The sequence below is a fragment of the Podarcis gaigeae genome (genome assembly GCF_964106915.1).
Source record: "Podarcis gaigeae genome assembly, chromosome: 8".
In the NCBI taxonomy this organism is placed as follows: domain Eukaryota; kingdom Metazoa; phylum Chordata; class Lepidosauria; order Squamata; family Lacertidae; genus Podarcis; species Podarcis gaigeae.
In genome coordinates, this window is record NC_139684.1 from 33,382,543 (window position 1) to 33,402,583 (window position 20,041).

The 20,041-nt window shown below is 46.2% G+C and overlaps 1 protein-coding gene across 1 annotated transcript; it reads right to left on the bottom strand.

The window, feature by feature from the left end:
• Positions 1-2,144: 2,144 nt before the first annotated feature.
• Positions 2,145-9,225, bottom strand: CBLN1 (cerebellin 1 precursor). Its single transcript, XM_083754620.1, has 3 exons — positions 8,477-9,225; positions 7,751-7,870; positions 2,145-3,890 (listed from the first exon to the last, which is right to left on the bottom strand). The coding sequence occupies exons 1-3, from the start codon at positions 8,729-8,731 to the stop codon at positions 3,693-3,695; spliced, it is 573 nt and encodes a 190-aa protein (XP_083610746.1). The 5' UTR covers positions 8,732-9,225; the 3' UTR covers positions 2,145-3,692.
• Between the last annotated feature and the right edge of the window lie 10,816 nt (positions 9,226-20,041).

The window sequence follows — 20,041 nt, forward strand, 5'->3', positions numbered from 1 at the left end:
TTTTTTAAAAAAAATATCTATCTTTCTGCAGGCTCTTTCCCCGCAAAAACAAAACAAAACCCTGGGGCTAGAACGGTGGGCATGGAGGCCTCTTCTAAAATAGTACCTGCCTGGCACTTTCAAGAATATCATTATCAAATATATATTTCCCTTCCTTTTTTAAAAAAAATGATTTTTAAAATTTCTCTGCAGACACACGCCAAATGAAAGAATTCGTTTTAAACCTGTTAGGCCTTCTATTGAATGGTTGAGCGTTATTAATTCAAGCGCATTAATTTCAGTGAGTCTACTCAGAGGTTTAAAGTAGGGAGACAACAGCCCTGCAAGAGGAGCATTGAAAAGGAAACGGTTCCCGAAAATGGTCTCGTGAAAATCTCGGGGTTAAAAATAAAATAAAATAATCTCCTCCGACCTCCGCGATTTCCCACCAAGACAAAGACCACGCAGCCAGGTGTCTCCCTCCTCTTCTCCCGCCACCATTCGCCATTCCCCTGCGATCTCAATCACTGGAGGAGGGTTTAGGGTGGCTTTTAGCCAGAGACTCCCCGTGCCAAAGAAGCCGGGATCCGTTCCTAGCGGAGCGGCTGGGTCTCTCCTTCCCTTTCAAGACAGCATCACAGCCAGCTGCCACTGCAGTGCCCTCCTCCATCACACACACACACACACACAATGCCTCTCTCCTGGACTGGAGCCGGTCATTACTTAATAGCCCTCAGATTTAAATCAAAGACTTGCCGCATGATCTTAAGACAAAAGAACTTCCTCTTCTCCTACTGGTCGACCTTGCAAGGTCCTTCTGAGGACAAGAGTGGGAAACCTGCTGCCCATCAGATGTTGTTAGGACTCCCATCACCGCTGTCCTCAGGCTGAGCTTGTTGTGAGTTGGAGTCCAAAAACATCTGGAGGGTCAGGGATTCACCACCACCCCATGGTCTGGAGGGAGAGCTTGAACACACACACATCCCAAAAGAATAATGTATACAGTATTGAATATTATCACATGATTAGCATGATCAGATTTTTTTAAAAAAAAATTGCACAAAGCCAGTGGGAAGTTGTATGAGCAAGACACTGACACAGAGATTATATTTTCTTAAACTGGCCCTCCTAATCCCTCCATGCACCCAGTTCCAATTTTCCTAGTAGTCAAACACACCTGGCAGAGAAGCATATACAAGCAGATGCTCAGGGCAGGGAGATTTGGAAAATAGGGGTTCAGGATGTATTTGGGGGCATTTGCTCTGCAACCACCCCGAATCAGTCACCCCTTCCTACGTCACCCTGCTTGTCTGTCTGAAACAGGGAATGCTTAGTGGACTTTTCACCATCAAACCTAGGACTCATGAAGTCTTGAAAGCATTTCACATACATGCCCTCAGTCATCCTGAAAAGATGTTTCTGTCATAATAAAATTAAGTGTTTACGGTGCCACATAATGTTGCTGTTTCGCTACCCCCCCCCCCCCAGAGCAGGTTAGAATTGCTTACATTTTATAGTGCAAGTGGGAACCTGAAGCAAAGGAATTTGCCTAAGAGCACCTGAGTGGTTTTGTGGCAGGCAGAGGCATAATTTGAACCTGGGACTTCTTGCGTTGCTGGAGCCCAACCACCTCCCTATAGCATGTGAACCCTTCTCCTCTCCATCTCCCTGCCCTGGTGGAAATTGGCCAGCTCCCCTTTCAGGCTGCAGTTCCACTTCTCAACTGCATCAAAGGATTCCCTGATAGCTTTCAACCTGTGTGCCCAATGAACAAAACTCACCTTCCTCTTTTGTTCCCATCCCATTTTCCCACAGGCTTTTCAAAAGACTGGCATCTCTGTTTGCTGTATGGAACTATTAACAAGGACACATCCACACATCACCCTCCATCGAGCATAAAATAAAGCATTGCTTATTAAGCCAGAATTAACTGCCCCCCTAGGAGCTAATTAAATTCCTTCTTGGAACCCAGGTTTGGGGAAGGAGGGGGGGGGAGCCATTACATTTTAACTCTGTGGCAGCCGGTCTCCACATTATGGCTCCAAATTGAGAAATTGGCTGTTTATATCCAGCTATTGTTTTGATTTATAGATGTCTAGTTAACCTCCAAGTCTGACCTGTGTTATTATTTTTTGTGAACAAGAGTCGGGGGCAGGAGGGCTCTCTACACCCCAATAAATCCATTTCTTTATTCCACTGGTTTTATTTCACATTATGTTTTGATTACAATCAAAAGTATTTTACTTTACCTTGATAATAAAAGTAGTAGTTCTCTTTAGAGTGCTGCAAAATTATAGCATTTGCATTTCTGAAAGACTGTAAACAAAATATTACTAGCAAATAATAATACTAGCATTTTAGGTATACCTTGTAAGGGGGTTTCTTTCCTCTCTTCCTTTGAAAGCAAGACAGCTTTATAAAACGTAATTTGATTGAGAGAATGTAATACATAACAATGGTAAAGAGAACAGAGGGGAGAATTTTGTGGGCATTTTCTTGGCGACTGTTCAGAGTGGGGGCTCTCCTCCTCCTCTTCCTCCTACCTTGAGGAACTTGTGCCAATATAGCAGTATTGTTAAACTGAGAGAGTAGTTACTGAAATTGACACATGAGCCCCAACTTTTAAAAACGGCACATGAAACTATGAGGAAGAACAAGGACTCAAACACTGCTAAAAGGGAGTATTTGCACTCTTTGTTTCTGAAGACTGTGCTTTCGTTTTCTTCTGTTTCATATTCAGAATTAGAACAGACAAGTGGAAATGGCAACAAATGGCTGCGATTGCATATTTCTGCCCCCTCCCCCTTTCATTTTTTTGTTGGTATCTCTCTCCTCCTCCTACATCTGGTTAAGATTGTGTTAACTACACCAAGTTGCTTGGTTTCTCTTCTAAGGAAAATTAAATTAAATTAAAAACCCCATTTAAACCTTTTAAAAAAACAAAACCTAAAGCCTAAATTAAATTATGTCAATATTCACACTTCTTTTCTGGTTTTTATCTTACAGATTAATTAGTAAAAGTTCAATATACTTTCCGGCATGTAGTTGGGCCACAAATTTACAAGAGCGAAAAACAAGCATCAAAACATCGAGCAGCCTGAAAATTCCACAATCACTCAGAATTACATAGAAATAGTGAAAATCAGGATTTGGCTAGAATAAGTTTGTGTTGATAGTCCTACCCTCCCCAGATTTCCTTACTAGTAGCATCACAGCAGGGTTTGCATTGCACCTCTCAACCATGGCACCCATGTATTCAAAAATACTTTTTTTAAAAACTCAGGGAAAGAGTAAAAAATAGAGATATATAATGTTAAAAACAAACCCAAATTGGCTGTAAAAAGGATGTGTGAAGTAGGTACCATGTAGGAGCTTGCGGGGGGCATTGGGTGGGGTACAATGGTAGCTAATAATATCAGTTAAACTGAGATGTAACATAATTTGGTTTGCAAAATGGGAGAGAGAAAAGAGAAATAATTATTGAAGGAGGATGAATTCAAGCGTCTTCTGTTGTCCGGCTGCGCCATTACAGAGATCTTCAGAGCAATGCACACAAACCTAAGTTAAGGGTTTAACTTCTGCAGTTATGTCGATAGTATCCAGAAGCTTTTGGCTGTCCGAGATTCCTTCTATCCAGCTACAAATTCAGGGATTGGTAAGCAGTGCTGAAAGATTTGCTCCTTCCTCCCTTCCTCAGCCAGTCGGCAAGTTGTTTAAAGAGGGAATACTAGAAATCCAGAGAAGGTTGAATATTTCCAACCCCCCATTAAGTTTCCTCTCTCCAGTTTCAAATAAGCTCTGTCTCCTTTCTCCATCTGGATCAGGACCCCGTTGCTGGCGGCTTCGCGGGTGACATCCTGGTCCCCGGCAAAGGCGGAAATCACTGGCCACCCATTCAGCATCAGGCTCACCTGAAAAGCAAGCGAAAGACAAAGTCCCCGTCAGTGAAAGGAAGAGGAGGCAGCAGGCAAATTCACAGAAATGGCTGGCAGGGTTTTTTCCCCCAACTGGAAGCAGCTGGTGAAATGAATTTCCCCTCCCTCCATTAATTGTTTATTAGAATTTCTTTCTCTTTCTTTCCCTCTTTCTTTCACAGGGTTGCAACAAGTGAACATCAGCAGCCCAATCCCATGCAGGTTTACTCAGAGGTGCCCCACTGTGTTCAGTAGGGCTTACTCCCAAGAAAATATGCATCAGATTCCAGCCTGAGGCTGCAAAATCTTAGGCATTCAATGGGATGGAAGCTCAATGGGACTTCATTCTGAGTAGCATTGCATGAGATTGCGGGGGGGAGGGGGGAGGTATTAGCCAGAATGTTTCCGATAGCATCCCAGACTATATTGTCATGACAAGCATGGAAGGAAACCTTGCTTCTTCAATGCATGAGGAAATTGTATAGGATAAGCTATGTATATCAGCCAAAGACACAAAGAAAAATGGGTGGGTAAATGAAAAGGATGCAGATCTAAGGGCTGGCAGCTGTGTGTTATGATGTCACTCTCCCAAACTTTCTAGGAATGACCTCCAGATAGCATTGTTCCATTTCCTTCTCTCTCTTTTTTTGTAAAAAAGGAAAGGTACCGTCCGTTCTGCTGCCAGATCGGATTAATTGTGCTCCTCCAGATTCAGCAGTAGAGAGTGCTTTTCCTTTTCACCACTGCTGTAATTATCCTCACAACCCCCTCCTTCAAACATTTTTAAAGAAATATTACTATGTTTAAATGTAAATGCTTTTTGCCTACCCACCCTGGAGAGACCTCAAAGCGCTATGTGAACAAATAAATATATTACAGCACCACAATCACAATTGTTTCTAAAAAAAATTAAATGTAGATCTGATTATCGAAGGGCAAGTTGCCTGTGAGGAAAATTGGGGTGCTTATGGGGCATGGCTCAAAATCTAGGGTGAAACCCTTTCAGATGGATGCTTCTCTCTCTCCCCACACCTCTCAAGAGGGGCTGCTTGTCCTTGAGGAAAACTGGACACACACTCTGCGCCCCCCTCCCCAAAACCTCAGAGACTGAAGAAAGAGATAAAGGCATTCAAGCTCTGGCTAGCATCTCTGAAGTTCATCAAGGGGGGCAGCTTATCCATTTGTGAAGCAGCAAAGATGCTGAATCCCTGACAGAGCCAATCTGCATCCTACAGAGCGGGAGCCTTCTGCCTGCCTAAGCAAGGGAGATAGTGGGTTTTATCCTGCTCCTTCAGATACAACCACAGCAAACAACACAGCCACCAGTAATTAGAGATGGACATAAAAGCATAGATCGATCAGCTGTCCATCTTGGCATTGTGACAGTGACTGATAGCTTTTGAAGCTGATTTAAGAGTGGATCTAAATTTATACAGAATAAAGCATTGCTCAAATTATGGTGGAGGGGGCCCCCTTGCCCCCAACTCTCCTAATTTTTTATTCAGGCCATAATTCTCCACCACCACTCTATGCCTCTTTAGCCAGCTAAAAACAGTAACTGAGAGGTCATCACAAAAGGAAATTGGGCCAGCCTGCCTTCATTCCTCCTTAAACAGAGCAGTCCTAGCCATAGATGTAGAAATCAGCTAGCCACAAAGACTCAGAAATTGTAGATCTAATGGGGAAAAAAGTATTTGCACACTTTTATATATACACGGACTCACCTAATCTTACCAGAACAAACCTACTAGAATTAATGGACCCAAGCAGGTAACTACACAAAATATGATGAGTAGGTTATGTTTTCTGTACGGCACACATATTTTTGGCTTAATGTGTTGGCCTAAAATCCACTGAACTCAGAAAGAGCTAGGGAAAAACTGCAAAAGAACACCCAAGTCATTCAAAAATAGATTCAGGCATAGATCTTGGCCTATAGCTAGAAACATGGACAAATACAGTCTAAATAATAATAATAGAAATGTATTCATGATAAACGGTTTAGGAGTCCAATCTGATCAATGCACAGTATTCAGGCTGTTGGATACCATATCCCATTTTACTCCACACCAATGAGAGCCTGTGGACAGGCAATGCCCTTGTTCAGATGACTCGTTCAGACCAATCCCCATGATGTTATGAAAGTGGGAGCAGTGTAATATTGGGGAAACATGCAACCAGATAACTCAGTCATGTTGGCCCATGGGAGGGAAGATTCCTTGTTCTGTCAATCTTCATTCAGCTAATAAACCCCCAAATGGATGTGCTGAGACTTCTGAAAGGTCTAAAATGCCCAGCCCATCAGCAGAAAGGCCAATCCCCCCCCCCACCTGATAAGGTACTTCTAAGATAAATAAGATAGAGGCGAGTCCCAAGCCATTGGAGAAAGACGGTTTCAATTTCAGCCCTGTGAGCCAGTCCCCATCCTAAATTACTACAGTGAGACTGACAGGTTGTAAAGTAAGGATTATGACATATAAAACTTTATGTAGCATGTGGGCAGCAGTTAGTATTGGGGAAAGAAGCAGGAATGTGGATTTCTGAAGCACAAAATGGAATAAAAAAAAATCACCCAAGTCACACAACATGACACTTTAAGGAGGGTATTAAACTGAGCAAGGTAGAAAACCATTCTTTATATCTCTATCTAGAAATTTAAATAAGTTGGTCTTCATCCCCAACCTCATTTTTTATTATTAGAATTTGGCCCCCTCGACTGAATGTGACTTAGAAGTTTTGCAGGGTTAATAATTTTACATGTTTAGTCTAAATTCAGACGTACAGATTTTCCATATTTTTAAGCCTAATCCTTCAGACAGTCACAGACCACAAAGGGAGTGGAATGCAAGGGGGGGAAGCATAATATTAGATCAAAAGAAAGCTATTGGTGTGGGGTGGTAGGTTTGATCATCCTGTACAAGTTTGTATGATGCAGATTCAAATCCCTTCTTAGCCATGAAGCATCCTGGGTGACCTTGGGCCAGCAAACCAACCTCGCAGGGTTGCTGTGATAATATTAACAGTGAGGTGGTGGTGGAAGAACCAGGTACACTGCCTTCAGCTGCTGGGAGGAAAGATGGGGCAGAAAATGGGGAAAAAACAAAATCCAAACTGTTTTTGAATTGCACTCTTTAAAGCAATCTGATCATTAGGCACATTATGTGGAATCAAGCCTGCTTTTATTCTATGGGGTTTATTTCCAAGAAAACGTGCTCTGGGTTTCATCCTTGGTTGGTAGCATAAATGCCATGAATGGGGAGATAGGAAAACATTCTGATTTGCTCACTTTGATTGTGGCATTCCGGATTTTGTTTGGAAGGCTGGGCCCTGATTATGAAGGGCATTGATGCTCAATGAGATTTCTGCATGCCCAATTACATAGAATCGTATTTTTTCTGTTGTTTGCTGTGGGAGGGCCTCTGTATTTAATTGTTATGTGCATGGGGGGCGGGATTTGCCCCTTCCTTGTCCTACTTCATTTCATTCTGAATTTTAAAGACACAAGAAAGTTATTTGGAAGATGGAGAAGGCTATAGCATCTGCTTTGCAAGCAGAAGGTCCAGGTTCCTTAGGTGAGGATGGAAAAGACCCCCTCCCCATATCAAATCCTGCATAGCTACTGCTAGTCTGGGTAGCTAAATAGTTCTGTACAAAACCCAGTATTAAAAGTTTGATCAGGAGGCCTTGATCCTCTGCATGTTGTTCCAAAGTAAGCCCTGCTAAGTTCCGTGGAACTTATCCCACCTTATAATGCATGCAGCAGTTGGAGTAAGACACAGGCATACACAAACAGATGCTCACACAATCTTGCATGTCACAAAGGGCAAGTGTCTCAAGCAAAGCCAGCATTCTCTGACCTGGATGGTTTGCCTGTTGTACACTTTGACTACGTGAAAATTAAAGCCGTAGATCCCCTTTCGGGGCGCGATGAAAGTGCTCCGCTCAGAGTCAAAGTTCAGTCCGATATTCACTAGTACCTACAAGGGAAAGGCAGAGCAGAGTGAGAAATCAGGGAGAAAGATTGAAAACGCCAGCGGCTGGATGGATCCCCCGGAAACGTGGCCATCTGTCGCCGGCCCAGATTAAGTTTTTTTCCTTTAAAGAGGCACGGAAGGAGGCACTCCAGAGTGAGAAACACACGCGTCCCTCTCCCTAGAATCTGGACCGCGAACCACATCTGGAGATGCCACGCGGTCCCTCCTCGCCTGCGGATTTCTTACTAGAACATGGAGCCAGCCCAGCCAGCAACAGCTCTTACCCCACCCCACGATCACGCGCTCTCCTCACTCCCCTCCACTAAAGTTTCCACGGGCAATTGGAAATCTCTTCGGGGAACATCTAAAGACGGTGGCTTACAACCGTCTATGCACCCGGGATTGATCTGCGGACGGCTCAGAGGGTATTTTCTTGGGTGGTGGGGAATGGAAAGAGGGACAATTGCTCCAAAGCCAGCGCCCCTTCCCTCTACCACACCCACTCATGCCCTCCACGCAGTCACCCCGAGAACACCCCCTTTCACGCTCCCTTATCAGCAAAGAGCAAAACCCTACCGACGCCCTCCGATTTCCTGCGGGGTCTCTCACCTGGTCAAAGTAAATGATCATGGTCCTGTTGCTCATCTCCGACGGCTCGTGGTTGGTGCTGCGGATGGCCGAAAAGGCCACCTTGGCGCTGCCCGAGCGCACCGAGATGCCCAGCGCCGTGCCCGTCGGGTCCGATGCCGGGTTGGAGTCGCACACCACCAGGCACTTGCCCTCCAGGATGATGGGCTCCGTCTCGTTCTGCCCCATCGCCACCCCGGCCAGCCAAGCCAAGCCCAGCAGCTCCAGCGCCAGCATCGCGCCGCCGCGTCCCAGGCGGGTCCGCCTGCCGCTTCGTCTCGCCCGCCTCCTCCGATCCCCCCAGCAGGGACAACGCTGCTAGGCGGCCAGCAGATCCAGCTTCCCCGAAGGGGCGGACGGACCGGCGGCTCCTTAGCCTGATCCTCCCTCCTCCTTCCTCTTCCTCTTCTTTTCCCCAGCCGCCTCGGGCTTTTCTCGAGCCTTCCCGAGAGCCCGGCTGCCCCCTAAGCCGGCCGCCTGGCTCTATTCCTCGCAAGCCCCTCGACGTGCTGGAAGAAGCAGTGGCGGCGGCGGCGGCGGCAGCTGCGGCATCGGCAGCCCCTGGCAAGGCTCAGGAGCGCTCGAATGCATAGCGCAAGGAGGGGAGGGGGAGAAGAAGGGCGCGCGCGCCGCAGCCCAGCCCCAGCGCCGCCCGCCTGCTCGCTCTCTTCCTCGCTCGCAGTGGCCAAAGCAAGCTCCCCGCCGCCGCCACTGCCGTCGCCGAAGCACACAAAAGGCGCCGCCGCGCCGCGCTCCCACCCCACCAACCCGAGCCTGGCGTCAGCGCCGGCCACTCCCAGCGCTAGCGCCGCCCGCGGCCAATGGCAGGCGGGCGCGCTCGCCGCCAGCCAATGGGTGCCCGGTCCGTCTCTTTCAGCACCCCCCTCCTCCCCGAAGGCGGAGGCTTTCGGGTGATTAGGTGGTCAGGAGCAGGTGGAGAGAAGGAGCGAGAGATGGCGAGCGCGGCGGATGGTGGTGGGGACGGACGGCGCCCGCGCTTGGGCAAAGTCTGGCGGGGAAAGAGGGGGGTCCGCTGCCTCTCGCTCAGGGGCCGCACAGGTAAGGAGAGCACGGAAGGAGCCGCGTGGACAGGGCATGTGGACCCAGGAAAGGGCGCCCTCCGTGTCCTTCGCGCTTTTCGACGGGGAGACTCTCCCGGCTCAGGGGCGCACGAACTCCGGGTGCTCTGGCAGAGAGAGGGGGGTTGGGAGGGTGGGGGAAAATGAGGTTTCTTGCAGCCTCTACGTGGGAGAGAACGATCGTGCCTCGTCGGAGAGGGTCTTTAGCAGGCGGGGAAGCACCATCCTATGGGGTAGCTTCAGCTGGTCAGGCGCAGGAAGAGGAGAGGAATAGTTGGGGTCTCGGGTGGGCGTAGAAGTCCGTGAGATGACGGGGGCCAGGACAGCACGTGCTCAGGGCCAGAGCTTTAGGAGCCCCAAGTACCGTGATGGTGTCTCCTCCCTTATATAATTTGAAATCAAACCGTGAAATAAAATACTACTACTAGGATCCCCTCTGGTTTCAGTAGGGGCAAGTAATCAAAAGGGAAAAGAACAATAGGGGTAAAAGAGTGGAGTGGAAGGAAGTCTAACTAAGTTCTGATTTTTCCCATGATGAATTGGATCCTTAAAAAAAAAGTCAAATGTCAAACTTTTTTCCCTTTAAAATCTCTTTTGGTGGCCTTGCTATACAGGTGCTTAGCCTGCCTATTGGGTAATCCAGCACTGCATGTGTTGGTGCTCAGGAGGAGGCTAGGTGCTTGGGTGGGCAAAAAGTAAGACTGAAAGACAGCTGCAGTGATCTCCCTAAAAGGAGAGATCCTGCCCAGCATAAAGGCCAGGGGGTTGGCTAGGATTACCAGCCAGTGAGGTAAAAGAGCACTGTACATGCTCAGAGGCCCTGTCTTAACTTTGCCTGTCCCAGGACTGCACCCTAAAGGTAAAGGTACCCCTGCCCGTACGGGCCAGTCATGTCTGACTCTAGGGTTGTGCGCTCATCTCACTTAAGAGGCCGGGAGCCAGCGCTGTCCACAGACACTTCCGGGTCACGTGGACAGCGTGACGAAGCTGCTCTGGCGAGCCAGCACCAGCGCAGCACACGGAAACGCCGTTTACCTTCCCGCTATAAAGTGGTACCTATTTATCTACTTGTACTTAGGGGTGCTTTCAAACTGCTAGGTGGGCAGGAGCTGGGACCGAAAGATGGGAGCTCACCCTGCCGCGGGGATTCGAACCGCCAACCATACGATCAGCAAGTCCTAGGCACTGAGGTTTTACCCACAGCGCCACCCTGGAGAGTGCTAAAGGGGAACCCTCATGTGCCCAGGCTCAAATGAAGCTCCACATCATAGATCTGAACAGGCCAATTTTCTTCATTGGTGGTTTTGAGGACCAGACAAGGTTGGGGTGGACATGTGTGACAGCAAGGAGGTGCAAGTATATAGAGTGTTGGTTTGCCAGGGATGGGACAGGAAGCAAAGACAGAGAAAGGGGTGGATATTGGGGTTTGTATGTCATTGACACAACTCTTGAAAGGCTCCTAGGAATCACATCAGTGTGTCATGTCATTGAAGGATATTACCCAAGTGCAGTATGGGTAAGGAGGAAGTAGGGAAGAGCTCATTGAATGTGCTCTTTGGGCACATTTTAAGTAATTGAACAATGCTGGACTACAACTCCCATCATCCCTCACCATTGACCATGCTTGCTGCAGCTGATGGGAGTTGCACTCCAGCAGCATCCAGAGGGCCACAGGTTCCCTGTTGCTGGTATAGGGGCTGGATCATGCATGCAAGTATGCCACACCTGACATCAAATGATGAAGGGGTATGCGTGTGTGGAACGGCCTTCAGCGCATGCAGTATAATGTGGGAGACAAATAGTTGCAAGTCCAGTTTTGTTGATATCTCAACACATAAACTGGGTGATGTATTGTGGGATTGGTTTCATCTTATGCAGTCAGCTGACATGGACAATGTGCTGGTGGCTGGACACTCAACCATGTGGCCTCTTGTCCCTCTTGGCTTATTACTTTTAGTAGGGGTTTGTCTGGTTGGGTCTAGACTGCATGGCCAAACTTGGTCCTCAAGCTGTTTTGGGACTACAATTCCCATTATCCCTGACCACTGGTTCTTTTAGCTAGGAATGATGGGAGTTGTAGTTCCAAAACAGCTGGAGGGCCAAGTTTGGCCATGCCTGGTCTAGAGTGTGGTTAACACTTCATTCTGTAACCTTGAAAGAGGTGGTCATGTGACCACTCCTAAAGAAACCAGCCCTGGACCCCTTGGACCAACCAGTTGCAAATATCATCTCTGGGGAGAAGGTGATGGAGAGAGTTGTGGTGGAGCAGCTGCTAGCATTGTTGGATGGCATGGATTATTTAGATCCACTGAGTCACCCATGGTCACCCTGTCAGATGACCTCTGCAGAGAGCCGGGATAGGGGATTGTGACCTTGCTCTGCTTCTTTCTCTCTTGGCAACTTTTTATACCATTGACCATGATGCCCACCTGGACTAGCTCTCAAGAATGGGAATTGGGGTCACTGTGTCACTGCTGTTCTTGTCCTACCTATGGAGTCCAGAGAGTGGCACAGCGAAAGTGATTTTCAGCCCCCCAGCGGTTGCACTACGGGGTGCCAGGGCACTATTCTATGCCCATTGATATTTATTATCTACACGAAACTGGAATCACTTATTAAGAGTTTTGGGTCAAGGTGCCATCATTACGCTGATGACACTCAACCCTATTTCTCCAAAATATCTGGATCAAGATCGGCTGAGCAGGCCCTGGACTGGTGCCTAGATGCAGTGGTGGGATAGATGAGGGAAAATAAGCTGAGCTTGAATTCTGGCAAAATAGATGCACTGTGGGCAAGTAGGTCCCATGTCCAAAAAATAAGTCAATTGTCTGCACTGGATGGAGTTGCACAGTTTGTGTGGGCTTTTGGACCTGGCTCAGTAACCAGGGAACCACGTAGCCTTAGTGGCTAGGAGCCCCTTATACAAACTCCTGTTCCTGGACTGGGAGAGCTTGACCACAAGAATGGATAACTGCAATGCAATTCATCTGGGGCTTCCCTTGTGCTTAATCCAGATGCTGTAGCTTCTAGCTGGGGTAAGACCCTGTCAGTATATATGCTTCTGCTCAGAGATCTGCACAAGTTGTTCATTTGCTACCACACCAAGTTCAAAGTGTTGCGAATAGTATGTAAACAGCTTGGGACCAGTTCAATTGCAAGATTACTTGACTCTGTGTTTGCCCACCCAACTGCTTTGATCTGCAGAAGTGGCACTGTTACAGGTGGCACATAATACTCATTCTGCAGTTGTAAGAAACTTATATTTTAGTGTGGCAGCACCTAAACTTTGGAACTCCCTACTTATTGACACCAGGCAGGCTCCCTTACATCAGCCTATTTAGACACGTAGAAGTTACATGCATTTTAATTTTAATTGCCTTGTCTTGAACTTTTTTTTGGTAAACTCTTTAGAAGTTTTCTTACAACCAAGTGGTATATAATTTTTGTTTTTTAAAAAATGCAGCAATGACAATCTGCAGAACCAATTCAGTTTATCACTTGATGTAATTGAGCCATACCATTTATGCCCAGGTGTGTGTGTGACGAATTGTGGTCTAAATTCATGCCTACTGCAATGTTGTGGAAGTTCAGAAGACTTTCATTAGAAATCAGTTACGTATTCCACAGCAGGAAGGATCTTTTGAGTTCTGCACACACACATGAACACACCTTTCCCCCCTTATCCATTTAATGTACAAAAATTACAGGTGTTGGTTTGGTAGGGTAAAATAAAATGAAATCCAAAAGTTATACGAGGGTGATACTTTATTGCCATCCTGTAATAATTTTATTGGAACCAACTTTATTGGTTCCACAGAATGCTTCTTCCATTTAAAAGTTAAAACCAAGCCACAATGACAAAAGGGGCGGAGAGATGAAAGGCTCCGCTTGGTGGAAAGTCCATAATCTGCAATTCATAACACTTTATAAATAAAACCTTTTTGTTATTAAAAGGGATAACAATATAGATTGCAAAACAAATAAATTTTATACTAATAAACAGAATATATTTAGGTTTATTAAATTTATGTTTTGCCTCCTGCTAAAGAGTCCAGAAGCAATATACAATACATTAATTCTCCAGTACACTGTCATCCTCTCATTATGCAGGCTTAATTACCAGTAAGTTGAATCAAGCCGGGTGCAATACAGACTCCAGGTTGCTGCAAGAGCTCCCAGGTCAAGGAAGCAACATCTGTACACTCTTTAAAAATATGGAAGCTCACAGTTCTTTGGGTCTGTGTTTAGCAGCCCTTTCAGGCATCCTTTTTATTATTCGTTATGATTTGAACTTGTCATGCTATTGGGGTAGTCATATGTAATGATGTTTTCACTACTGTGTGCACCTGCAAAAGCTTTGCGGTAGTCTCACTCCTTTATTTCTAAGTAGTGCACCTCTTGAACCTTCCTGCTGAAATCCTGCAACTTTCATACCACCGTTGTCCTGCTTTTGCTGTGCTATAGACACTCCAGAAAGCAATAATGTGGTAGCACTGGGGAATCGGAACAGCCAATAAAGCAGAATAAATTCACCAGCAATGCACTACTGATGCGTCAATAACATGTTGCAAAAATACATCTAGGCAAAATCACCCCATGTATTGCAGGTGGAGAGATGCAACCATCTAATGAAGTCTGAGACACTGGGATAGATCAGTCAGCAGAGCATGTGACTCTTTATCTCAGGGCTGTGGGTTTGAGTCCCACATTGGGTGAAAGATATCTGCATTGCAGGGGTTAGACTAGATTACCCTTGTGGTCCCTTCCAATCCTACAATTCCATGATTCTGCAATGTGATTTTGCCCAAATGTATTTTTGCGAGCCAATTTTCCATAATATACTGCATTTTTGCATGCTATTTTCACAAATATATGCATTTATATACATACACACTTTACCATTGCGTATCCATTTTTCTACATATTACTTGATTAGAGAACTGCATTGCAAAATTGAGAGAAGCATGACTTTCAAAGGACGTCTGTGTTTCAGCACATCTGTTGTTTCAGAAAGCACAAATTAGCTTTGTCTTTTAATGTGAAGTGTATTAAATTTCTACCCTGTCCCTCAGTAGAACTTAGGTGGCCCAGCTAAGCATGTATGTATAGGGTTGCATTTTGAGACCTCGGTCATAACTAAATTTTGCTGAATCATGTCCAGAGCATCATGGAAGAGTTTCCTCAGGTGAGATGCTTTGAAAAAGTATCAGGCATTCCTTGGACTTAAGACATTTTTGCTGGTGGTAAAGTTGGATCTTTATTTGCTGGTTTCATGTTATTAGGCATTAAGTGTTCCCCTCTTAATTTTGAGTGCTGCTCAGACTGGAACATATTTGTAGTCAGGACTGCATAAGCTCAAAAATTGCTTTCTATAGATAGGTTATTGCCAGCATTGATTTTGAACTGGGCGGCACAAAATTGCAACCTGGTGTCGCAAACAAAAATAGATTCACTGTTCTATTGGAATTAAACTGTCAGGCGAGTGTAACCTTTTCACCATCTGACAGTCACAGAGATTCTGTTTTTCCAACTGCAAAAGATTTTTTTAAAAAACAAAACCTTTTTTATATATACACAATTCAGCAAAGACCTTATAACTGAGATTTAATGATAATGGGCAAAACTAATTTTTTTTAGTTTATGAATGAAGCCACATTTCTTAACAGAGAATTGACATGCACTGTGTCACTTATCTAATTCAGTATGCCTGTTTGTGACCATGTGGCCACTGATGTAAATAAAGATATCCTGGGTCTGAGGTTGAGAGGAGAGGTAATCAAAAGAGTTTATATAAAAGCATTCAACCTTTTCAATTCCAGAATCCTCATTTTAGCCAAACCGCAGCCTGGGGCCCTCTTTAAATACTTTCCCACGTATGTTGACCTCACCCATTCAGTTCTCCCCCACTTCTTGTCTAAAAAATGTCAAAGAAAAGAAAAAAGCCTACAAGTTAAAGATAATAATAATAATAATAATAATAATAATAATAATAATAATAATAATAATTTATTATTTGTACCCCGCCCATCTGGCTGGGTTTCCCCAGCCACTCTGGGCGGCTTCCATAGAAACCAGAAAACACTAAAATATCATACATTAAAAACTTCCCTGAACAGGGCTGCCTTAAGATGTCTTCTGAATGTCAGGTAGTTGTTTATCGTTTTGACATCTGATGGGAGGGCGTTCCACAGGGCGGGCAAGAAGGCCCTCTGCCTGGTTCCCTGTAGCTTTGCTTCTCGCAATGAGGGAACCGCCAGAAGGCCCTCGGCGCTGGACCTCAGCGTCTGGGCAGAACGATGGGGGTGGAGACGCTCCTTCAGGTATACTGGGCTGAGGCCGTTTTGGGCTTTAAAGGTCAGCACCAACACTTTGAATTGTGCTCGGAAACGTACTGGGAGCCAATGTAGGTCTTTCAAGACTGGTGTTATGTGGTCTTGGCGGCTGCCCCCAGTCACCAGTCTAGCTGCCACATTCTGGATTAGCTGTAGTTTCCGAGTCACCTTCAAAGGTAGCCCCACGTAGAGCGCATTGCAGTAGTCCAAGCGGGAGATAACTAGAGCATGCACCACTCTGGCGAGACAGTCCACGGGCAGGTAGGGTCTCAGCCTGCGTACCAGGTGGAGTTGGTGGAGTAGGGTCTCAGCCTGCGCCTCCATGGACAGCTGTGAGTCCAAAACGACTCCCAGGCTACGCACCTGGTCCTTCAGGGGCACAGTTACCCTATTCAGGACCAGGGAGTCCTCCACACCAGCCCGCCCCCTGTCCCCCAAAAACAGTACTTCTGTCTTGTCAGGATTCAGCTTCAATCCATTAGCCGCCATCCATCCTCCAACCGCCTCCAGGCACTCACACAGGACCTTCACCGCCTTCACTGGTTCTGATTTGAAAGAGAGGTAGAGCTGGGTATCATCTGCATATTGATGGACACCCAGTCCAAACCTCCTGATGATCTCTCCCAGCGGCTTCATATAGATGTTAAAAAGCATGGGGGAGAGGACGGAACCCTGAGGTACCCCACAAGTGAGGGCCCAAGGGTCTGAACACTCATCCCCCACCACCACTTTCTGAACACGGCCCAGGAGGAAGGAGCGAAACCACTGTATAACAGTGCCCCCAGCCCCTCAAGACGGTCCAGAAGGATGTTATGGTTGATTGTATCAAAGGCCGCTGAGAGATCCAGCAGAACTAGGAAACAACTCTCACCTTTGTCCCTAGCTCGCCGGAGATCATCAACCAGTGCGACCAAGGCAGTTTCAGTCCCATGATGAGGCCTGAACCCTGATTGGAAGGGTTCCAAATGGTCCGCATCCTCCAGGCGTGCCTGGAGTTGTTCAGCAACCACACGCTCAATCACCTTGCCCAAGAATGGAAGATCTATGGGGAATGGTACTAAATATACACCAGCGGAATGTAGGGGGCACTAAACTTACTGAAGCCAATACTTATCTGTATATAAAACCAGTCTCTCAGTATGATGTGCAGGAGATGCATATCACCTCTACACCAGTTTCTGCTTCTAGATTGGTCCAAGAGGCCTCGTTGTATTGCAGTATTTATGACTGAGCTGTAGACAAGGAAAGCCACAGTCCAACTCCTCTGTCTGTCGTGACTTTACCTAGGCAAGCCAACATCTCACCTTAAGCTCCCCATCTGTGATATGAAGATGATATTGGGCCTACCTTACAGGTTTGTTGTTGTTACCAAGCTATTACAATGGAGTAATAAAATAGAAAGCCTGTTGTATGCACCTTACAGCAAGGAAATTCGTTAGTCCAATATACAACCAATAGTTTCCAAACATTCTCAAAATAGAATTCAGTTTGTTTCCTTACCAACAATTGTTTTAGAAATCATTTAGGAACAGTAACTAATTATGCTTGAGAAATGGCCTCTTCCTAATGAACCAGGTTTTGAATGGTCTTTCCATGCCTTGCTTTCAGTACAGACTTTTAAGAGTGTAGTGCAGTGAAAGGGAACTATTGCCTCCTGATGTCGTTGGACACTGTCTTCCATCATCTTTGACTATTGGCCATGCTTGATGCAGCTGATGGGAGTTGGAGCCCATCAGCATCCGGGTGAAGGAGAGGGTGGCCTATAGCTTGCATCTCGAAGATGGCACTAGTAGCTTGTTGGGCTTTTCCAACCTTGCTGATTGCTAGCTCTGTCCATGCTTTGAAAACACTCAGCGGTATAGCTAGCCGCTCGGGTGCCTGGTTTGGGGGGGGGGTGTCCTGCAGCCGAGGGCGGGGTGATCTGCCCATGGGGGCAGGGCAATCCACCTATGGGGTCAGGGCAAGGCTCTCTGATGCTTGGAGCCTCTCCAACGCCTCCCCCTCAGCTGTAGGGCGGCTGAGGGAGACGCAGTAGGCAAACGCAAACCTGCAGGCACCTAAACCACCACGTCACTCCTAAAAAGTTTTGTGAGCCCAGTTTTTTTTTAAAAAAACACCTCATTTTGTCACACACACACCAGTGATGACACCCAGGGTGAACCGCACCCCCCTTCCTCCACCACTGAAAACACTGAGAGAGTAAGGCTAAGCCGTGATGCATGATATGATAGAGTTGTCAATAAAAGATCTTTTGGTCTTTTCAACCAGTTGTCAGTAAACTGACTACAGTGGTACCTCGGGTTAAGAACATAATTAGTTCTGGAGGTCCGTTCTTAACCTGAAACTGTTCTTAACCTGAGGCACCAATTTAGCTAATGGGGCCTCCCGCACCGCCACCACACAATTTCTGTTCTCATCCTGAAGCAAAGTTCTTAACACGAGGTACTATTTCTGGGTTAGCAGAGTCTGTAACCTGAAGTGTCTGTAACCTGAGGTACCACTGAACATTATCATATGTTTGCATGCTGCAACACTTCCAGTCCAAAGTAGGCAAGAGACATATGGCTGCATATTTCTTTTTCCAAAGGTAGTGGGTTTTTTTGTCTCTGATGGGAAGTGAGATTTTTTCCAGTAGGAAAACCAATGGAAAGGGGAGAGCATTCAGCAGCCTTTCCTCTCTTGCCATACCTCCTCTCAAATCCACAGCCTCCTGATGTTGCCTTTTGTTTTGGTTTTTAAAAGCCTGTCAAAAGCATAGAATTGTACGACGTATCTACTTTGGCCATCTGTCAAGATGGCTTTTTATGAGGTTCTTGGGGAAAGGTGACTATTTGTCATTGTGAAATAAAATGCAATAAAAGCGAACAGGATGTAACTTCCACCCTTTTAAGAAAGGGATACTGTTTGTATTGCACTGGTCACCTTGTTTCCAAAGCAGGCACTGCTTTGCCAGACCCATTCCTGAGTCAAAGAAGTAACAGTGTCACCCTGCTGCTCTCCTCCCAAGGCACTCTTCTTCCTCCATAATTTGAAATGCTCATGGGAGTGCTTGCCTTGTGAGCATTTCCTGTCTAAATGTGAATTGGTTTTCCACTTTAACTTCCAACGCAAAGTATATTGAAAGTATATTGGGTGTTTTGATACCTTTATGGTAGTTTGTGTAATGTGAATGGTGCCACGGACCCCCTAGGTGGGTTACGTGGACCCCCTGGGGTCCACAGACCCCCCCCCCCAAATGAGAACCACTGCCATAGACAATCATGGTCAGGATGAATTTCAGTTTAGTCTCTCCCCTCACCTTCTGTTTCCTTGGTACAGACAGCCATGCTTACATCACTTCCTGTGGGCTGTAAGCAGCTCAGCCAAGACATTAGCAGAGTGAATTTGCAGATCTGTGTGTATCACTTAATTTATGAAGACAGGGTAATGAAACATTTGATGATGCGCAGTTGAATATATGAACTGACGTCACTGAAGATCACTGCGCTGTTACGTCCTGTATTGGTTGATCTGGGGTAGTTTATTCACAAATGCAGGTTATTACTTGATGCTGCAGTCATCAGATGAGGACCCCAAAGTTAGGATTCACTAATGGAACATTTAGAGATGCTGCAGCCAGCTTCCACAGAGCAAACGCTTGTGTTTGTGTGTGAGCACAAGCATTTGGAGCCTGTCTTATAGATGATTCACACAAGTGAGCCATTCCTGGGGTAGAAGTCATAAATCTGATAAGGCCACTGCTAATCCAACCTAGAGGTCTGTCTGGAATCTAAATATGGCAATTCATCAGCCCTGGAGTGTGAGTTAAAATTTATGGTGAGTTGTCCTGAGGCACATTTAATTGGACATGAGGAGAAAAAGTGAACATTATACAGAGAAATGCCACTTGTCCATCTAGCCCATGGGACTAATTAGACCTGCTAGCCTCCTGATTCGGCCTGTGGGGGCATTTTGATCAGGCCATGCCCACCTGCCCTGCACCTGAAGTCAGATGAAGATGTGGCTGAAGAGCCTGAAGAGGCTTTGCAGGCATCTGCAAGGTCCTGTACACAACAAAGCACTCTCCAGAGTCTAAGTCAGACCTCTTGTTTGAGTTGGATGGGGCAACTTTATGCAGCAGAGGTTGGTCCATTAGG

Coding starts and splice junctions, on each gene's coding strand:
- CBLN1 (XM_083754620.1), bottom strand. CDS start 8,731: ATGCTGGCGCTGGAGCTGCTGGGCTTGGCTTGGCTGGCCGGGGTGGCG. Junction 7,871..8,476: donor TGATCATTTACTTTGACCAG/GTGAGAGACCCC, acceptor TTTCCCTTGTAG/GTACTAGTGAATATCGGACT. Junction 3,891..7,750: donor ACAACAGGCAAACCATCCAG/GTCAGAGAATGC, acceptor CTTGCTTTTCAG/GTGAGCCTGATGCTGAATGG.